At 42.9% G+C, this 21,834-nt stretch overlaps 1 protein-coding gene across 2 annotated transcripts in view; it reads left to right on the top strand.

The window, feature by feature from the left end:
• Nucleotides 1–21,834, top strand: part of LOC139265014 (intracellular hyaluronan-binding protein 4.S-like) — a 54,243-nt gene that overhangs the window by 8,942 nt on the left and 23,467 nt on the right. For both annotated transcript variants that reach the window (XM_070881957.1, XM_070881958.1), the window contains exons 2-3: nt 1,256–1,406; nt 9,772–9,921. In XM_070881957.1, the coding sequence (XP_070738058.1) occupies nt 1,256–1,406; nt 9,772–9,921 (301 nt within the window). The remainder of the gene's footprint in view (nt 1–1,255; nt 1,407–9,771; nt 9,922–21,834) is intronic.

Here is a 21,834-nt window from a genome sequence, read left to right as displayed (position 1 = left end):
TACATACTTAACATTAATTTAAATTAGTTATTTATGTATTTTTTTTAAATTGTGCTTTAAAATAAATTTAATGTAGTGGGCAGGATTTAAAAAAATAAAATGTTTTATTTTAAGTCTGTTTTTAAAACTCTTATGCCTGTAAAAGTAGGCTATGCACCCATTGGGCGCAAGAGTTTTCAGGACATTTTCTGGGCAAGATATGTGTAAATACCGCAATCTTGCCCTTGCAAATGTCGTGGCTGCCGAGACAAGTTGACAGATCGGAAAAGCTGGTTTTCAGCGCATGCGCATTGTGCACTGAAAACCGGCTTTTGCGATGCCTTCCTGGATTCGTATGGACCTAGAAAACTGGAATTTCTGCCCCATAATTTTCCTCCTCTTGCCCCTCTCTGTGCATTCATGTGTTTAAAAGCACTAATTGACCTTTTGTTGTTAAACAGTTTTTAAATGTTTCTGCCCTGACACTTTCTCTTTCTCCTCCCACCACCATCACCACCACCCTTTACCTCCATAAGGTTCTGAAAATAAATTCCAGGTCTTTAAACTTTTACTTAAAACAAGCTTCCCCGAATGGTTTCCTTCCAGTGTTTCATCAATGCAATGCTGCCTTAATTCCACCACTAAGTGGTATATGAGAACGGTTTGAGTAATTACCTCCTGCAGCACAGTCCCTGGGAGTTCTACAAAATGTGTATTTAAATCTGTAGCATCACCCTGGAACAGCCAATACAGGGTAAAATTAATACTGATGTAAGACTAACAAGCTCAAATATGGATTGATTTCTGGTGGACCACCATTGACTTGTGAATAGCCAATAACAAATGTAAAAGATTATGGTGCTTAGCATATTGTTGAATTTTTCTTAATAGACTTTTTTTTTAGCTAGACATTCTACAACATTTAAAGAATAAATAATTCAAAAACATTTTGATCACTTTTAAAGACTTGCAGTTCTTGGGACTCTTCCTTCAAAATTTGTAAATCTTCCATTTCATTGAGTAAACTGCAGTTTACATACTGTGAGTTGTGTAAAAGCTATCCTCCAGCTTGGCTTTTGTGACTTCTGCATGTCAGTATCATCACGATAGAATGCACAAGATTCCACAGAGCAGCACTACAAGTATGGTTTGCATTTAGAAAAAAACTAAATGCCTGGTTGCATTTACAGGCAGGTACCTGACATTAATGGACCTTATCTTTGGAGCTGCTCAGACTGCCTTAACATTTGCATGTGTTTAACTTGTGTTTCATCAGGTTCAAAGAGGGGCCCAAAGAGGGCAGAAATGCGAGGACAGAATGAGAACCAGGATTTTGAGAGAAAAACAGAAAGACCAGAACGCAGAGTTGTATTCCGAGAACGTCGTCCTAATGAAACGGAAGGAGCTAATGAATTTTCATTAGAAGCGTAAGACTTAAATCGATTGTTTGTGGAATATGTTAATTTTTGCTCTAGGTAGAGTCCTCTTGAAAGCAAGCAGCATTTTCTACAATGTTTCCTGCATGTTTGGTTTTAATCTTGATGGGAGGGGTTGGCGGCGAGGGAGGTTACTAGGATTCACAGGCTTGGCTGAATGTAAGGTTGTTCTTTTGCGTTTGTAACAGTTTCTCTAATCTTTAACTCCCTTGTTCTGGCATCCATGGAACATTCCTCGTTTGATCACTTTGTAACCAGTAGTAGGTTGTCAATAGTGACTTGTCAGCCAGTTTCCTTTGCACGCATCTCCTTCCTTTCTTCCGTTTCCTGTAAATTGAATTAATGATCAGGGCTATTGGTTTATACAGGTAGTGACTGAATAAGTCCCATTCCAATGTTGTATGACAGGGTATTGACTGATAATTCATGGAATATGAACTTTCCTGTTGACAACTGTGACCATTGATTTACAAAGAATAGAATTTTTATAAATGCCATTCAGGATTTTATTTGAATTTGTTCCCCAAAATACCATGATTTGTCCTTTTTTGTGAAAATTGTGCCTGGTAATGATCCTGATGAGTGAATTCCTCAAGTATTTTATACTGCACTTAAAATAAAGTAATCTTGTAAGTTCTTTTATAATGGTTCAATGATCTTCCCATTACCACCCCACCCTTCACTGAGTAGTTGCGCTGTGTAGAACTGGAATGTCCTAGGTTTGATCCCCAACCTGTGTTGAGTTAATTGGAGCAGTGTCCTCTACTTTGGTACTCCTGAATCCTGCTGAAAATGCATGTATCCTGGATATCTGAGGAGAGGATTGTATTCCTCCCTTCAACCTTCTCCCCCTCCCATGCAGTTGAGTAGTCCGCTAACGCAAACTGTCAAGTCTTTAGTGGCCACTAGGCCATGATCTTGGGAGTACTAGCAAGGAGTAGATGTTTTCTAAAATGGAGGAGAAAGTTGGTTTGGGTGGTGGAGTGATGGAGAGCAAATGTGTAAAGTAGGGACAGGTTAGATTACTAACGAATAGTGAAGTACTGAAGGCAGTTATTATGACTGTGCAAGACCAAGAAAAATTGCTGTGACAGTTAATTTTCTGTCATGGAAGATGTTAAGTATCAATTGTCATGGAGATGTGTGTGGTGTGATGTATCAATTTTGTGATCTCGATGATAAAAGTTTGGTTGAGCTAACTGCTTTACTGTACTTGGCTGACTAGGTTGAAAAAGGAAGCTGGCTTACATTTGGTATATTTTGAGAAAACCTCGCTTGCAATGGATGTTGACTTTTAAAGGAGCTAGAGGAACTTCTTTTCTGTACAAAGTACTTATTCCCGGCCCTCCCCCTCTTTCTTCACCCCCCCCCCCCCCCCCCCAAATAAAACCTCTCCTGCAGTGGAGGAGGTTTCTGCAGATTCAGCTGGCAGTGATGTTTATAAGGTTGAGTAGATGTGAGTCAACCTGCAGATTGTTCTGGAGCATTCTCTTGCATGAAATGGAACGTCACTAAGGTGCCCCATAATGTAGTCTACATTGAAAACATTGTACAGAAACTAGGATATTTTCAACGTGGAAAAATTGTATTCCGGAGAGATGGGTGAGTACTTTGTACAGAAATACTCCCCTATCCTTTTCTGTTTTTAGTCAATTTAATAAATTGTAATAACTGCTATTGTTGTGACCTCCTCCCACCATACTAACCAGGACTGTGGGGGCTCTTTTTTTTAATTTTTACTATTTGAATATTCCCTATGTTGAGTATATTGTATTCAATATTGTCACTACAGCCAAGACTGTTGCTTTCTGAATGGAAACTTGATGCATGTATATTAGTTATAGAGTGACAAGCAAAACCAGGTGTGCACACGAAGAGACACTTAATGCTATCCCAGCATTACTGAAATGTAGATATCCTGCACTGAGTCTATTGTGTACCTGTGTTTAAGGCATGTGAAATCAGCAGATAACAAATTAGATTGAACAAGGTGAAGATTATTTTTGACTTTAAATGATGACCTAATTACCCACAATGTTGAGTAAAACCCTTTTAAGTGTATGAAGGCAACTTTCACACACATGTCCTCAATGTGAGTGAAGTGAACCTGGTCCATTTTTTCAAGACTACGTGCAAGTAGAATCCCAAGTAAAGAGTTCTTATTTATAATTCTTTTACCTTTCTGTTTTTATTGATTGCATTTCGCCACATACGATTATAAACCGAGAGTAATCTGCTTTTGAGATCATTGCCACTGTGCCTGAAATGTGCTGCTGGGAGTTGGCCTGGGTTTGACGATCTCTCTCATTCGGGAGTATCTGTTTGCTACCTGGCTGCTTCTCTGGCAGACAACATGAGATTGCATTTTCATGCATTAAAAATGCCTCCTCAGACAGGAAAGCTTTATAAGAGAAATAGAGGACATCAGATCAAATATATTTTGACCCCATTTAAGAGCTCAATTTCTCTTTTAAGCTGATTGGGTTTTAAAGGAGAAAGCAGCTGGTGTCTTTTTTTAATGTTTCATTGATCACAGAAAATATCAAAAATAGAAGAGCTTTATACTTAACCAAAAGTATACACCACTATATTAGTTAAGCTACAATGCACTGTACCACCTATCCTTAAATGAATTTAAATGAGGGATTACTTTTTTTAAAAAAAGATTCTGCTTTCATTTTCTTCACTTTCCTAGTCTCTGCATCATGCATCATACCTCAAATAAGGGCGAGGGTAGGAAACTGCTCCTGGAATGATGTCTCTGCTGCTCTTAAACCAGTTATTAGGAACCTGTAGGCGCTAAGTGCCACGGCTTGGTGCCTTCCATTAATGGAAAATTTTAAGATTAGGAACTTGTGGGGGGCAAATTAAATCCATTGTTTAATTATCAGTGTTGTACCATTGCACAGCCCATTTTTTAAGGATTTGATGGGATACATATACTGCGGAAATAGGACGGCCTCTCCAGCAAACAGTAGGTGAACAAGATCTCAGCTCATCACTGCCAGATAATTTTCAGTGAGGTTCAAAAAATAAAATTGAAGAATGGGATGCTCATTAAGTTGAACATGACAAGACTATAAGGTGTTTAATGTCTTTGGTCTCAATTTTCCCCAGTTATCTGTGCCGTTTTTTTGGCTGGCACCGCTTTTTTTGGCGTAAAGTAAAATCTCCGTTTCCCCAAAGTTTCTGAGCCAGCGTAACTCAGTTGGGTACAATTTTTTTTAGGTTAGTATTTTTTTGTAACCTGATGCCTGCGCCAGTTTTTCACATTTAAGCAAGTTTGGCCAACTTACATTTTTTCCTAGGACGACGTATGTGAACACCCCCAAAAAACCTTCTGGGCACTTAAGAAAAGCCAGCACACTTTAAAACGCCATTGTTTTTAGGTGAAGTTTTAGAGGGAGTCAAGAAGACAAAGAATATGCATCAAAGTCAAAAGGGAGAAAATGGAAGTCTAATGCAATTCTTTAATTTTTGATTTTTTTTCAAAATACTGCACCATGCCACCACCGAACATCTCCTGTCCAGAGTCCAGAGTCGGAGTGTCGGCTGGCAGAATCTCTCCCTTGCCCTGACATTGGTTTGGCTTCAAAAGAAGCCCGGGGGTTGGGGTGGGGTGGAAGCCGAACTGAAGGGATGAGAACCCTTAGCCTATACAGCAGCTTCAAAACAAGCCCGGGTGGGTTGAGGGGGGGTTGTGGATGCCAAGCCCCTGTGTCCGGGTGAGGGAGTGATTCTGCCGGCCAACCCTTGAGTCCGGTGAGGAGACGTTCGGTCGGTGGTGGGGTGGTAGTTTGGGGGGAAAAAAATCAAAATTTAAAGAATTGCATTAGACTTCATTGCCCCAAATGTCTTCATTGAATGCCTAGCTTCCCGTTCTAAGCAAGCCTATTGCACATGCGTAGACCAGGATGTGGCCCATACTAGGACGTCGACCGTGGGGTGAGAAGGAGAGAGAAAAGATGATTTGAGTGCTTTGCCCTGCTGATTTGAGCTTCTTGCAAAGCTATGATTTAATTATGGGGGAAATATTGACAATGCCATATCCCGTGCAAGCCGCCTGCATGATTGTGCTGTGGAGGAGAAGATTGATTAGACATCATCACATGAGGAACCTCAGAGCACATAGGATGATGGGCAGGAGGCCTTACCCACATTGGGTATATCGAGACAGGCATTTATACCTGCACCTGAGTGGTGCAGACTGTGTGAGAAAGCTGCGTTTCTGCAAAGAAGTTGTAACCGAGATCTGTGAGTTAGTAAAAGCAGACCTGCATCATAGAAGCGTCAGGAGGGTTGCTTTGCCAGTTGAAGTAAAGGTTATAGCTGCACTTTCATTTTATGCATCTGTATCATTCCAGGCCACAACTGCCATTTCTCAACATGCAATGCATATCTGCAATCGGCAGGTGACCGCTGCGCTATATGCCCAGAGGAATGACTACATAAAGTTCCCCATGACCACACAGGCAATGCGTGACAGGGCTGTGGACTTCTCCAAGATTGCTGGCTTCCCAAAGGCACAGCGCTATATTGATTTTACCTATATCGCCTTGTGAGCACCATTTGGAAGATTCCAAGATGTACAGGAACAGAAAATGCTTCCACTCTGAATGTGCAGCTCATCTGTGACGACATGCATCGCATCATGGCAGTTGATGCGAGATACCCTAGGAGCACCCATGATGCGTTCATCCTACGTGAGAGCACTATATCTGCCATATTCCAGCAGCAGCCAGAAGGGCAGAGCTGGCTACTGGGAGACAAAGGGTACGGCCTCGCTACCTGGCTCTACGCGTAACCCGGACGGAAGCTGACCGAGCATACAACATGTCGCACATTGCGACGCACAGCATAATAGAGAGGACCATAGGCATCTTGAAGCAGCGTTTCCGATGCCTGGACTATTCCGGAGGTTACTTGCAATACTCCGCTGAGATTGTCGGTCAGTTCACTGTTGTGTGCTGCATACTGCATAACTTAGCCATCATGAGGCAGCAGCACCTGGTAGTAGAGGCCCCACCTGAGGTGAGAGTGGCTGATGAGGAGGAAGATGCAGATGATGATGATGATGAGGAGGAGGACGAGGAAGCCATGCAACTACCTGAACCCGAAGCACGATGGCAGAGGAGGGTGGGCCGTCGTGCCCCTTTAATGATTGCTCGAGCCTTGTGCCAGCAGCTCATCCGTGAACACTTTGCTGCCTGAAGACTCGGCGGCAACTATTCCAAATGGACCATGTTTACTGTTTGGACCTGTTCCGTTGTGATAATGGAAATGATTCAGTTATAATTTAAAATGTATTTTATTTGCACTGAACTTTAATAAAAATATTCTTATCAAACTTTAAAGTTTTCAGTTAAGATCACTTACAAACTTTTAAACTTGTAAATTTACATAATTTACAAAAAACTTTTAATTTGAGAACAGTTACAACAGTAACAATAATAACAAAAGAAAGGCTGCATCCATCTCTCCTCCACCTTATTCTAAGATTGCTCGCTGTGCTTGGTCTTGGTGACTCCACCCCTGCCTGCAGGTGGTGGCGGAGCGTTTCTCTGGTTGGTACCAAGCTTATTCTTTCGAGCATCTCCGGTAATGCGCACTTCTTGATGGGGGACGTGGGCAGGCGGTAATGTGGAACACCTGGCTTGGGCCTCTTCAGAAGCTGGTCTGGGGATTGGAGTGGGAGTGGCAGTTGATTCCGTCAATGGCCGCAGGATCTGGACGTGTTCCTGTATTGCAGCAGCAACCTCCAACATTCCCTCCTTCATGTGCCCCGACAGTGTCTCAACTACGTGCAACATTCCCTCCCTCATGTGCCCAGACAGTGTTCCCATTTCTCCTGAGTGTTGCTACTTCCCCCGACAGTCCCGATACCTCATCACCCACCCCACTAATAGTGTCCAGGAGTGATCACAAGGTCAATGCACTCTGCACTCCTTGCCATCATCTGAACCATATCTGTTAGATCCTGCACCTCAGGAGAGTGCTGTCGAGCTCTCCTTCCCCCTCTTCACCCCGGGTGTGGCTCGCTGCATCCCACTGGGACCCGCCGCCTCGGACAGTGGGGCCCTGGGTGTGCCTTGCTGCACCCCACTGGAACCCGTAGCCTCGGACTGTGTGAAACCATGAAATGTCCCAACACTCGTACCACTCGGGAAAGGGGCTGGCACCTCAATGGGCGGCACCTACAACTCCTCCTCAGAGTACAACAGTGGGAGCTTCATCCTACCCCACCCCCATGCTGTTGGTCTGGAAGGTGGGATTGGAAGATGTTCTCATCAGGCTCATCCACATCTGAATAATCATCTTCTGCATCGGCTTCAGCCTCAAGTTCTGCAAAATATAACCGAACAGACAAATGGTTAGCAGCAGAGGAGGAGACAGAGTGGCATGAGTAGGCTCTCGGGACAGAGTGGCATGAGTAGGCTCTCAGCACAGGCAGCAGGATCATTTGAAGGACCACGATGAATGACAGCACATTGCATCAACCGAAGAGTAGCTGATAGAGACATCCCCGTGAACCGAAGCATAGCTAGCCCATGCGGTACTTGACTTTTAGCAAAGCCAGAATGTGGAATTTGCAGGATTTGCCCTCTCCCTCAAGTGTGGGCCCAGCTTGTGCAATGGTGGTTGCTTTTCTCCAGGCAAGACCCATCAAAGCAACGACCCAAGTGTGTCAGTGGGTGCAGATTTGCCGGGCCGCCTCCTGTTCGAGTTCTCTCTCTCCTGTGTCACCTTCCTCTGCAAAGATGAAAATATAATCTTTTAGAGAGGGTGTCTTTGTGCTGGGTGGGGCATACAAATGGTCACATTTACAATTGCAATTTCATTGAATAAATTAAAATATTACTTGCACTAACTACTTGACCAAGGTCCTGTCTGCCACTTTTTGCATTGGCCTCCAGACCTCTGGGTGGTCACCATTTGCACAGTAATCTTCTGTAAGTTCGTTCTAGTGTTTCTTTATTTCTTTTGGTGAAACTTTTATGTGACCTCTGCTGGTGTCCAGCTCGTGCCATGTGGCCTCAATTACAGTAACCAGGGCCTCCACTTCCTCTTCAGAGAAATTCTTGGTCCTTGAGCTGCGTTGCATATTGCAGCTCCAATTTTTTTCCTATGAGAATTAAAGTTCTCGCACACAACTGGCTCTTTAAAAATGACCGCATGCAGACCGGGAGGTGTACTGGGCATGCACGCTCATAGCAGTCCTGTGAAAAACGTCTTTTTTTTTTTCCCCACACATGTGCAGAAGTGGGGGGCATCCTTTTTTCGACACTGACATTTGGCTCCATCCCCTGAAGCTAAAGGACAGGCTGCATGGTGCCGATTTTAAAAATTAGAACGGGGAAACTTGCAAGTTATTTTTTTGGAGTAGTCGGAGCCAAAACAAATGGGCGTAACTCTTGAAATATGTCAAAAAAGGGCATTAGGGAAAATTGAGCCCTTTGTTTTGCTTTTCAACTAATAGTATCTTTTGTTCCTCCCCATGCCGCCCTCCAGTTCAAATTTGGAGGAAGAATCTAATTAAAATCCTGAATTTAAACCTGCTTATTTGAGAAGAAGCTTTTGGTTATGAAGTATTGTTAGAGATGTATTTAAATAAAAGGTATCAATTAGCTTAATATTTCCAGTTTATATATTTATTGACTTTGTTTTTAAACTGAATGGACAGTAGTAAAAGTAAAAGCTGCTCCATATTACATGTAGACATTTATTTAAAGTGTGAATGAAACACATTTATTTACCTATTTGCACCGAGCAAGGAAAGTAGTAATCTTTTAGGCGATCTCTTAACTTCTCTCAATCCTCTTCATAGAGATATGCAACCCTCTGTTTCACTGAGCAGTTCCATGTGAGAAATGCCAGTTTTTCCTCATTTTTGCAAGGGAAATTAAATCTATTTCACTAGCCACAGAGCATGTGCAAGAGAAGAACTCCTTCCGTTTCCCCCACCCCACCTCGCAACTGTCACCAGGAGGAGCTTAACATTCAATCATTCATTGCCGCTGCACCACCTTTTTTGAAATCGGAATATTGTACTATAGCAATCAGTGGTGTGGCATAGTAGTATGACAGTGTATTGGGCCATCATACTGTCAATTTGATCTGTTAAGAGTGCTTGCAGCAAAAAGAAAAATTCAGATTCAAACCCAATGTTTTACAGCTGCAAAAGCAATATGATGAACCATTGAGCATAGCAATAAGTATTATATTCAAGCTAGTAGTTGCAATATTGTTTTGTGATCGACATTACTACTGACTTTATTATGACTTGTGTATCTTAATATTCTAAGCTGCTTCCAAGTGGACCCTATATTCATTGTGATTTAACTTTTTTGTTTTGTAGACCAATTGACAGGATGGACAGACCATCAGTGAAAGGGCGTGGAGGTGGAAGAGGCCGTGGTCGAGGAAGAGGTGGATTTCCCAGGAGTGTTGATGGTTTTGATCAAAGAGGAAAACGAGAGTTTGAAAGGCATAGCGGAAATGACAAAGTGTGAGTTGCTTGAACAGTACAGTAAGTAAATCAGGATGGTAATGCTGTATAAATCGAACATGTTGGAGATGAGGTATGTCTTTTAGAAGAAATGTTGCAGTGAGTCATGATTAGGGCTCACGAGGAGAGAGATAGATTTTCACCCCTGTGAAGTGCCTTGGAACATTTTTACTATGTTAAAAGTCCTATGTAAATACAAATTATTGTTGTTGTGTTCTACTTGTACGCATGCTTAATTTAACAAAAATGTAATAGTGATTTAATGCTTCAATATTTGCATTGTGTGAGCATCGGCAGAGGTGGCCTGCTGCTGTCTTGATAATCCCATCAGTTACATTTATGGGCATTTGGCTCCAAAGACCAAAGTTAACTGTGGGTGAAATGAAGTGCACATGCATCAGCTCGTAGGCACAACATGCATACAGTGGCTGACAAGTGTATTTGAACCTTTTTTTTTAGTTTTTTCATGTATATCCAACTTAGGACTTTTTTTTAAAAAAAGTTACACTGTCATGCATTTTATTTCTAGTATACTGAACTTTAAGTGGCTTGTGGATGTTTCTGTGGAGTGATTCTAGGGAGTGGTATTGTTTTTTATTTAAGGTGTACTGCTGTGTTTGTGCCTGGTGGATTTTGAATGTGATACCAAGGCTTTGAGTTCCCAGAACTGAGTGGAAATGGACTGTATGCTTGGTATTTGTGTTGCTGGATATGCCACTCGCTGTGATCAGATTTTTAAAAAAAAACTTCTCTTGGTTTTGGCCTTGGAGAGTATGTGCTTTTTTCAGACTTGGCTACTTTCTATAGTGCTTCATTCTACACTGACTGGATGACCTCCGTGAGATAGAAGATTTTTTAAATTAAAAAAAAAAAGCTATACTATTCACCTTGAAGCTAAATTGTGAAGAGACTTTTCCCAATTTAGTTGTGGAGTGTAAATAGGAAAATGTTCTACTCTCCACACCTAAATAATTAAATTCCTGTGTGTGATAGTGGTTTTGCATTTCTGCTGTTGCAGTATGTCTATTGTAACAATTGGAATGAGTTTGTTAATGTTTGATCATCTGCTGCAGTTTTTCCTTTTTTTATATTTTAAAAAGTTCAAGGTCCATGTGTAGATCGAGATTGCAGTCATCCCATTTTGGGAGTTGGGGGACTGGTGTACCTTTTTAAGGAATACACATGATCATCCTTTTTCACTTGTATATGTATCACTTTTGACTGCAGGAGGAAGCTTTTGCCCATTTTGGTGGCAGTACCTGTAGGTCAGAAGGTTGTGGGTGCAAGGTGCACACCAGAGCTTGAGCACAGAGGTGCTGTTCTTCCATTAGACATTAAACTGAGGTCCTGTGTTCCTGTTCTATGGACAGTAAAGATCCAATGGTAATATTTAAATTGCATAGAATTTACAGCACAGAAACAGGCCAGGTTCATGCTGGTATTTATGCTGCTCATGAGCCTCCTCTCGCTCCCATCAGCATATCCTTCTATTCATTTATCCCTTGTGTATATATCTAGTTTTCCCTCCACTCTGGATAAAGATGTTTCTACTGAAATTCCCTATTGGATTTATTAGTGACTATCTTAAATATATGGTCCCTTGTTCTGGTCTCTCCCGCAAGTGGAAACATCTTCTCTATGTTTACCCTATCAAACCCTTTCATAATCTTAAAGACCTCCTATCTGTTCACCCCTCAGTCTTCCCTTTTCCAGAAGAGTAAGGAGTTCTCCCAGCATCCTGGCTAACCTTTATCCATCTACACCTAAAGACAGTCATTAATCTCTTAGCTGTTTTGTGGGATTCTACTAGTGCACAATGGCTGCCTTGTATGCCTGTGTAACAGTTGGTACACTTCAAAAAATAATTCTGTAAAGCACTGAGCAGTGTAATGTATGATTTTTTTTTTTAGCAACAAGTAAGGAAGAGAATTGAGAAATATAAGCAGGAATTTTGCTGGATTATTTTTAATCTACACAGAAGTAGTGTAGATTGTACACAGAAGCTGGCAACTCTGAGGAGGTTCTACACGGTCTGTAAATTAGTACCTTGGTCTTGGGGTCCTTAAAGCCAATATGGATTAAAATTTGTCCACTACTTGGGACTGCAAAGTAATGGGTAATTTTTATTTTATTCCTGATGGTACTGCTTCTCTAGTTCCTGTGGAGGACCGGGTTAAGTAGAGAAGATTGTTGGAGTCTGTGGGAGCCCTTGAAGAATCTACTCCTTTTCTTCCTTCCTTTTTTCATTTTGAGAGTGAGGTATTTCACCTATATGTTGTAAAGCCTGGTGTCTCCTGGTGGTTTACCTACTTTGGATGGATGCTGTTACAACATATCTAGCTCACTACTGCTGAGATCACTGACCGCTGCAAGAGATGCCAGTCAAGAGCTGTAAACATCTCTGGTTGAAACCGTGGAGCCAGATAAGCTCTTCAGAAAATCTGGGTTGACTCATTACCATTTATTTTTGTAAAGGTGTCTAGTGGTCTAGATTGTTTTGCCCTGTTGCCAGCACTGATTTGAGGTTGGAACCTTTGTCAAGCTCCAGATGACTGATTGCTTGTTGGGTGGTGATTAAACCACCGGAGTCAGTTGCTGCAAACCAGAACTGGGTGCCACTGAATCAGTTGAGGTTGAGAAGACTTCTGACTTAATACTGAAGGAGAGTTGAGAGCCTGGTGGATTCCTGCGCTGCTTGGTTGATGCTTCTGATCTGGAACTCGTAATCTGACTCTTGGTAGCAAACAATATAGGCACGTAACTTGCGGTCAGTGGCGAAGCAAAGGTGTTTGCCGCTGACCCTGAAGTAAACTTCCCACAAAGATCTCGCAATCTCTGTGGCGAAGTTAAGCTTTTTCGACGAGTAACTGAAATCAACGCAAATTAATGGGGAATCTTTTAAGGCGAGCTGCTGTGACGTCAACAAACTGTTTAAGCAGCCAATCAAATACAGAATTCTCAGGACCGTGAACCAGGAAGTGAGTAAGCTTCTTTTGAATCTAACTTTTTTTTTAAATGTTAGAGAGCAAAACAAAATTGGGGGGAAAAGGCAAACCTGAAATAAAAATAAACAAACTTTTTTTTAAAAGTCTTAATTTTAAATGAAAATTGTTAATTAAAATGAATAAATTTGACATTCCACAAAATTAAAATTAGTTTTCAGGGCCATAATCTTTGATTAGCAGTCAGTACGCTGTTAAAACCCCAGTTACATATAATATAAAAGGGTCTATCTTTTAATTGGCTATTTAACAGCATAATTACTGTGGAAGAGCCGAAGTTCTCATCTGTTTCACTGATTACACTGATTGCCGGCTGGGGCGGGGAGCATAATATGGCACAGGATGGATCAGTAGAAACCAAACTAATCTGAGGGATGATGGCAGGTGACTATGCATGGATCATGCCTGAAGTGAGTGCTTCATTTTTCTCCTATTTGGGGGGGGGGGAAAAAACTCCTAATGGTGCTGTACAATGCTTCATGTGCTTCTAATTTGGTTTGTCTGTTTCATGAAGAATTGCAAAGCTAAAGAATTAAAATTGAAAATCTTGCTTTTTTAAAAATCTGCAACCTAGCTTGAAGGTTGAGTTTGTTTTGTCCTGAAATAAGCAACTAAAGTGATGATTGTGTAATAACATTTTGGACTCCAATATGATGTGGCCAGTTCCCATGCAGGAAATGTGCCAATCTCAGTCACAGGAGGTATGAGATAGAGACAAGACATCTCCCAGAGGAAGAGAAACTGAAGCTCGTCATCCTGAGTTGTGCTCGTGCAACTCCCAATGAAATCTAACAAACTCTTAAGCGTGCTACACATGGAGATGAAGGAGCATGTTGGCACACACTGTGAGATCTCTTAATTTCCAATGAAATACGAACTCTGGTTGTAGTTTTAATGTAACTTTATTCTGGTAGCAGCAACAAGCTTCTGGCTTTAAGCCAGGCCTTTGTCCTTCTGAGACCACATGGCCAAAATGGCTGTACTTATACCTGGTCCAATTTACAGAAAATAACTTGCCGCCTTTTACCTTATTGGCTCAATTGATAGTCTGTTAACCTTTTAATTGGCTCGCTACCCAAGGTCCTAAAATGTCAAGTTGATTGATGACTTAATGCAATATGGTCTGTGTTTTCTCAAAATCTGCAGCCAGGCTGCAGAGCTTGAATTCTCTATCAATCCCCCCTTTGATTCTTTCACAAACTGAATCATAAAACATCAGCTATCACTGGTTAAACATTCTACAAAATAATTTCACACATGTTAAGAGTTTCCTTCTAAAATTTGTTGATGTGTTTTGCCATATGTTCGGACTAGTAGCTTCCACACAAATTTACACCAACCCGAGTTCCATCGTGGCCACAATGGAAGTCTGGTTTTAGTAGGTTAATTAACTTTATTCCAATTTAATCCAAATCAATATCTTAATTCAACCAGTAAACAACCTTCCCTTAAGCATAACATACCCCTGTGCCACGTACAGACGGTCTGCTGGGACCTGCAAGGTGTCTCACATGTAGGACAGCAGCTATAGCCGCCTGGTTGCAACAACATTTAATCAACATAAGCAAACAATATAAAAGTAACTTTCCACCAATGAAGTTCCTATTGAACCTAGCCATTCAGTGGCTCCGCTCTACAAAGTGAATGATGGGGGTTGCTTAAGTTTTCAATTCTCCTTTTGGATATGCTCCGCTAAGTGGGTAATTTCTTCAGAGCGATCTGGGATATATGTGCTACACACAGTTCCGAGTAGGACGCAAGTACCTCCCTTTTCAGCCAGGATGTAGTCAAGGGCCAGTCTATTCTGTAGGGCTACTGTGCGGATTGCTACCATTTCTGCATTGATTTTAACTAGGGCCTCTGAGGTATCATTGGCTACCCGTTCCACAACGGATGCCATGTTAATGGATTCCCTTGCCAGTCTGGCAGTACCATACGTGGGGATCAAAATGGCAAAGAACCTCTCTGTTTCTGTGATAGTTCTCTTAGGACGGTGTAAATGTTCCGACAGTGACTCTATATAATACATATATGGCACAATGAAGGCTAAATAGTAGGATCCCATCCAATTCTGGGGCAGCCAAGGGTAGACCTTGTGGCCACACACCCAATAGGTGCCATTATAGGCAATGAAGGTTAGCTGTTTGTTTGTCAGCAACACTCCGGGGCCTGTCCAGGCTTTTCCACTATTTTATTCAGAAACCACGTTACGTTAAGAATTCCCACATCAGCCCAGTTTGGACGGTTCCGTGGCTTGATTATATTATAATTCCGGGAGCAGTTACTATACCCTATATTTTGGCATCCTTTGATGTTTCTAATCAGACAGACCGATTTCCCCCGGTCTTCCTATTCCCGTTGTATTAGTGATGATAAAAAATGGGGGCCGTTTGGAATTATTGTAGCACGGTTGGTATCCCCCTTCAAAGGTAGTCAGATTGTAACCTGCTGACTTCCATTTACGTGCCCAGTTTTCCGTATCCTGAAACGCATTGCCTGTCTTGTTTTGATTAATTATCCACTCAGCCATTTCCGAGATATTCAAGGGAACTGGCCTCAAGGGAATCCCTCCCTTTGAGTGAATAGGAATATGCGCACACACCCAACAACTAGAAATGTTACCTTGTTTGGCATAAATGTATGACATATATAAAAAGGTATTTACATGTAATTCCCTTGTACTCTACTATTTCCCTTTGGTGCAGAGGGTCGGCTAGTAAGAAGTAGGCCTATGCCTAGAATACCTACAATCAGTAATACAGTAAATTTATACATTTTGGCAAAAAGTAATTGTCCTTATTAGATTTCAACTTCAGTTACGGGTGCTCGTTTAACATGTGAAGTGTGGACTTTAACAGCTGCCTGGGTGGTCAATAACACTTGATAAGGACCCTCCCACTTGGCACCCAAAGTTTCTTTATGCAACTTTTTCACATTCACCCAGACTCCCGGGATGATGTCGTGTCCTCCTTCGGGTGGATTACCCCAAGCTGCCAATACCTGTCGGGAAACAGAACTAATAGCATTGGTTAGATTCTGACAGAATGATAACAAAGTGTCACTCATTAAGTGAACATCAGCTTTCCTTAAATCAATAGTTCCTGGCAGCAACATGGGTCTTCCTGTTATAATTTCAAATGGGCTTAGACCTGTAGTTCTGTTCGGGGTTGCCCTAATGTTACATAGCACTATTGGTAGTGCCTGGGGCCAGGGTGTTCCTTCTTGGTGATATTTGGCAAGCTGTTGTTTCAGAGTTGGATTCATTCACTCTACTTGTCCTGATGATTGTGGATGATAAGGACCGTGTAAATCCTACGTAATGTTCAGTAACCTACAGACTTCTTGGCAGACAGCACCTGTGAAGTGTGTTCCCTGATCTGAGTCAGTGCTACTCGGGACTCCCCATCGGGGAATGTAATCCTTACACAAGACCTTTGCAGTGTGATTGGCTGTGGCTCTTTTAGTTGGGACAGCTTCTACCCATCTAGAGAATCTGTCGACCATGACAAGAATGTTAGTGTATCCTTGGCATGAAGGAAGAGATATATAATCAACCTGCAGATGCTGGAATGGTCCGACAGGGTCAGGGGGCCTCAGTTGGAGCATTACCGTGATGGGTCCAGAATTATTTTTCTGGCAGACCACACAGCGGTCTGCTACCAGCTGGGCATGTTTTTTAAAACCCCGACCCCACCAGCTTTTCTGGAACCGTGTTGTCATCTGTTGTGAGGCCAAATATCCCCACGAGTGGATCTGTTGGGCTAAAAAAGGCATAAGCGCTTGTGGCGCGACTGGCTTGTCCGTAACTCTTTGTCTTTAGACACCATCTTCACATAGCTTAATTCCTGCCTCGATCCATGTTCATTTTTCCTCTCTGGAGCACTCGCCTTGCATTGTTTGAAGGTCTTGTGTCAGAGTCCTGAGTGCTTTCAATCTGCACATCTGTGTTGGTTCTTCTGGGGGAACGCCCTGTGAGGCAGCATCTTTAGCTGCCTGGTCGGCTAGGGCATTTCCCTGTGCTTCCGTGGTATTTTCCCTGGTATGGGCCTTACACTTCAGGATGGACACTTCCTGAGGTAATTGTATGGCCTCTAGTAAGTCTCGGACTTCTTTTCCATTTCGGATAGGTGTACCAGCAGCAGTGAGGAATCCCCTTTTCCGCCATAACAGACCAAAGTTGTGAGCGACTCTAAAAGCATAATGCGAATCTGTGTAGACATTAGCTTTCTGTCCTTCTGCTATTCGACATGCTTCTGACAGGGCCCGTAACTCGGCCTGTTGTGCTGACGTTCCTGAGGGTAAACATCCTTTTGCCACTACCTCATATAAGGTTGTAACTGCCCATCCTACTTTTCTGGTACCATTGTCAACAAAGGAGGAACCATCTGTAAACAGGATGAGGTCTGGGTTGTGCAGAGGCTCCTCTGCTGCTAAGGCTGCTTCTTCTGTTTCTTTTAAAATCTCCACGCAGTCATGCTCTTCGCATTCTCCCCCCTCTTGCTCCCTCGATTCTGACATCGGGAGCATAGTTGCAGGATTAACTGGGCTGGCCCGGACGATATGGAGATTAGGAGCTTCCAAAACTGCTGTCCAACGGGTCCATCTAGCTGCCGTCACCTGAGACATTCTATTCAAAGACAGCAAACGTGTACGGTGTGGGGACACTTGACAATCAGCTTTTGGTCGAGGACTGGACCCGCAGTGATCATTACCGCTCGACATGTAGCTTCCATAGCCCTTAAGCAACTTCCCCATCCGAAGGCTACCGCATCCAGTTTTGCCGAATAATAGCCAATAGGTCTTTGCCGATCCCCATGTTCTTGTGTCAGTATAGCTGTCATATATTCTTCTTTCTCATGGACAAAAAGGATAAATGGCTTACCACTGTCTGGGATTCCCAGAGCCGGTGCCGAACACAGCCTTTTTCAAACTCAGGAAGGCCTCTTGTTGTTCCTTTTTAGTGGGGTGATGGCTTCTTTAGAGGCACGTTTCCCCTTTAAGTTATCATTCAATGGCTGAGCAAGCTGTGTGAAGGAGTCAATCCAATTTCTGTTAAAGTTACACAATCCCAAAAAAGACCTTAGTTCCTGAATAGTGGTGGGTTTTTTAGCAGCCCGAATGGCTGCAGTTCTATCCTGGGTAAGTTCTCTCTTTCCTTGTGAAATCTTTTGTCCCAGGTATACAACCTCTTTTTGGGATATTTGTGCTTTGTCGATGCTGGCTTTATGTCTTTTCAGCCGAAGGTGGTCCAGCAAAGCTCGTAAATCTTGTTCATGCTGTTCTTCTGTGTTTGACGCTAGCAGGATATCGTCTACATATTGGATGACAGGGGAGATAATTCTCGCAAATGGCTTTGTAAAGCCATGTGGAATACCGTAGGGCTGTTTTGGAAACCCTGCGGTAACCGGGTCCAAGTATACTGTTGTCCTTGGACCGTGAAAGCAAACCACTGTCGAACCTCCGGTGCCAGAGGCACTGACCAAAATCCGTTGGCCATATTTATTACCGAGAAATATTTATGTTCTGGTTTGAGGGCATTAAAAATGGTGGAGGGATCTGCGACCAAAGGAGCTTTTTGATCAATACACTGGTTAGCTTTCCTATAATCGACAGTCAAACGGCAAGTCTCATTAGATTTCTGTACCGGCCACACTGATCTATTGGAGGAGCTATGCGTTTTAATAAGCACCCCTTGTTTCTCCAATTGCTGAATAACCGGTAAGATTCCTGCGATGGCAGTTGGACTGATGGGATACTGTTTAGTGCATGGAGGCTTGGTCCCTGTAAATGACGCAGGCTCCATCTGGAGTAGGCCACAATCATTCTTGTCTTTAGCCCATATCAGGTGTTCCTTCAATTCTTCTTTCTTCAAAATTCTAATTGACCATGTCACCCGACCATCCTCGAAATGCAACGATGAATCTACTTGGATTAGAACGTACATTCCCAAAAGGGCCTATCCAGACCGGCGTGGTTAGTTCACGTGGACCCAGCCCTATAAGTACCGGTGTTGTCCTTTTAATTTCCATTTTATGTCCCCCAACTCCAGAGGCTGTACGTGCCCATCCAACGACAAAAAGTCTCCATATTGTAGGGGTAAGCATGTTAATTCCGACCCTGTGTCTAAAAGACAGTCCACATCCTTATCGCCCACCCTCAGTTATATATATCCCATCTCCCCTCTGTTGTATTAGTGCGAGGAGGGGGGCCAGAGTGGGCTCTAATCATTTTTTGCTATCCCAAGTAACTCCTTCTGTTGTATTGTCAGTGGCTTAAATGCTTCTATGAGGTCGTTATCTTGTGACAAGCCTGGTTTGTTGGCTGAATTGTATCCCTGGCTGTGTCCTCTTCCCCAGCCACGACCTTGCTGTTTTGCCTTGCACGTCTTGGCCCAGTGACCTTCTTTCCCACAATAATGACATTTTCTGGGTAATTTTCCAAATAACTGTTTATCGGAATCCTGGGATTTCCATCCCACAGCCTGTACAGCTCGGACTTTAGCTCCCATATCCCGATCTAATTGGTTACATCGATCCATCAATGCTGCAAAGGTAGTTCCTCTACCTTCCCAATCCGGTAACATGACCGTAAGCATTTTGGACAGTTCTGGCTTTAGACCTGCCACGAAAGCTGCTTTCAGGGGTCCAAACATTTGTTCATCCATTTCCTCATCCGTATTATTCATACCCGAATGTTCTAGCCACGTGCATCTAAACCGCTCGTCATACTCCAGGACCTCCTCTGTTCCTTTCTGTTGGCAGGCTGCAATTTTTCCCCAGTCTGTCTTAGCTGGACTGAAGGCTTGCTGCCAGTGTTTAATCGCCTCCCATCCTGCGTTTAATTCTTGCTCATCCTGCCCCAAAGCTTCTTCTACCTTGTCGTGCAATTTTCTTCCCTGTGTTTTTGGCACCATTTTGGTCAAAATTTGCACTCCGTCCCAGGGATGAAGTTGATATATATTTCTTAAGCCGTCCAATTCGTCCCACGTTTTCACTCCCCCTTTCTTTGGATTGGGCAACTTCTTGGACCATTTATCAATTTTCTCTGGGTCTGCTGGATCATGAACTAAGTATTCTGCATACACCCTTTTCCTCGTTTTTTTGGTTCTGCCCTCATCCGCAGTCTCTTCTGATTTGACGACAACTCGTCTTTTTTTAAATGGGGCAAAGCGCACCCCTAATTCTTCATCCTCCGACCCTGTATCGTCTGAGGATTCAGAATCCGTATCTATTCCTCAGTCGTGTCTTCGGGTTTGCGCTTTTGATTTATCCAAACATGGGTACCCTGGGAATTGACCGATACATTTTCCTTTTCCTATTACTGTCTCATGACCTAATGATTTTTTTCATTCTTTAATTTCACCCTTAAGATCTTTAACTTCTGCTTCTGACTTTTCAAGTTCAAGACTTTTCAAGTTCAAATCTTTTCTGTCGCAGCTGTGCACAAACAGCTTGCAATTGGCCCTTTGTACTGGTCAGTTCTCGATCATGTTGGGAACGCATTATAATTTCATTCCGCTTTCGGATCTGTCCCATAACGGCTAGGGGCCATCTAGTTCGCTCTTTATTTTTCCCCAGACCCTTTTGATCTCGTCCAAGGACCATTGTCCTTTGGAGGTTCCGTAGTTTTGTTTGATCTTAATACAGGTTTTAGATAAGTCGAATTGTTGCTCTATGTATTCTTTCAACTGTTGGAGGATTTCATCTATCAAAACCTCAGGTGGTGCCCGCCCGCCTTTAACAGTTGTAGGCAATTCTTTGCTCTTATCTCCTGCTGCCATAATACTGATTTCTTTACTGGGGTCTCGCGTTGTAGGCTTTCCAGCTGATCAGTGGGTCCGTGATTAATTAACTAACACACCGCCGAAGTTAGACGTCTATGGGACCTCGAGCCGACTACCAACCGGAGGGGTTCGCAAACCGGAGGTTTTCGGAATCGTGTAGAAGGAGAGGCGAATTTAGACTTTTGACCGAGGACTTTTATAAAGAGGAGTCCTTACCTCAGTATGTAGGTTCGATGTCCAAAATTCAGTTTCTTTCCTCAGCGATCCTGTTCGTGACGCTAAAATTATTAGATCTCTTAATTTCCAATGAAATACGAACTCCGGTTGTAGTTTTAATGTAACTTTATTCTGGCAGCAGCAACAAGCTTCTGGCTTTAAGAGAGGCTGTTGTCCTTCTGAGACCACATGGCCAAAATGGCTGTACTTATACCTGGTTCAATTTTACAGAAAAGAACTCGCCTTCTTTGACCTTATTGGCTCAATTGATAGTCTGTTAACCTTTTAATTGGCTCGCTACCCAAGGTCCTAAAATGTCAAGTTGATTGATGACTTAATGCAATGTGGTCTGTGTTTTCTCAAAAACTGCAGCCAGGCTGCAAAGCTTGAATTCTCTATCTCTATCACACAGCCACTGAAGTGGCATGCAGAACCAGTGGAGCTGAACATTCACGTGGGGCTCGCATCCCAGCATAAGTGCCTGAGATCTTCTCCACTGTTCCTGCCAGTTCAGAGGGAGGTCCCCTGATTTCACTGCCATTGGTGGCCAACTTGTGGGGTGGGGGAAGGAGAAAGTTTAACAAGACAAGTCACCAGTTTTCTTTTAAAGTCCAGGGACTTATTGAGGCCTGTTTGGTGACTTGGTGTACCTGGTGTTGCCAGACCTGCCACTGACTGCATCTCAGCTGATGGGAGGCTGAGGATGCAGGGACTCTTGGAATTGGGAGACTCCACTGCCTTCTATGCTTTAGCCTTGTAAAGGGTGAGTGGAGATTCAGCCCTTTGCAAGACCCTGTGTAATCCCCAACATAAGGATAAACCCAGTTTATCTGATCCCTGGTGTAATTTTTGGGCCTTCTGGCACACTCTGTGGGATGTGTGCTGGGAGGATTGTGGAATTATAGGCCTGTA

The sequence above is a fragment of the Pristiophorus japonicus genome, chromosome 1, assembly GCF_044704955.1.
Source record: "Pristiophorus japonicus isolate sPriJap1 chromosome 1, sPriJap1.hap1, whole genome shotgun sequence".
NCBI lineage: Eukaryota > Metazoa > Chordata > Chondrichthyes > Pristiophoridae > Pristiophorus > Pristiophorus japonicus.
The sequence above is the reverse complement of the archived record's forward strand: the minus strand, read 5'-3'. Positions and strand labels throughout refer to the sequence as shown.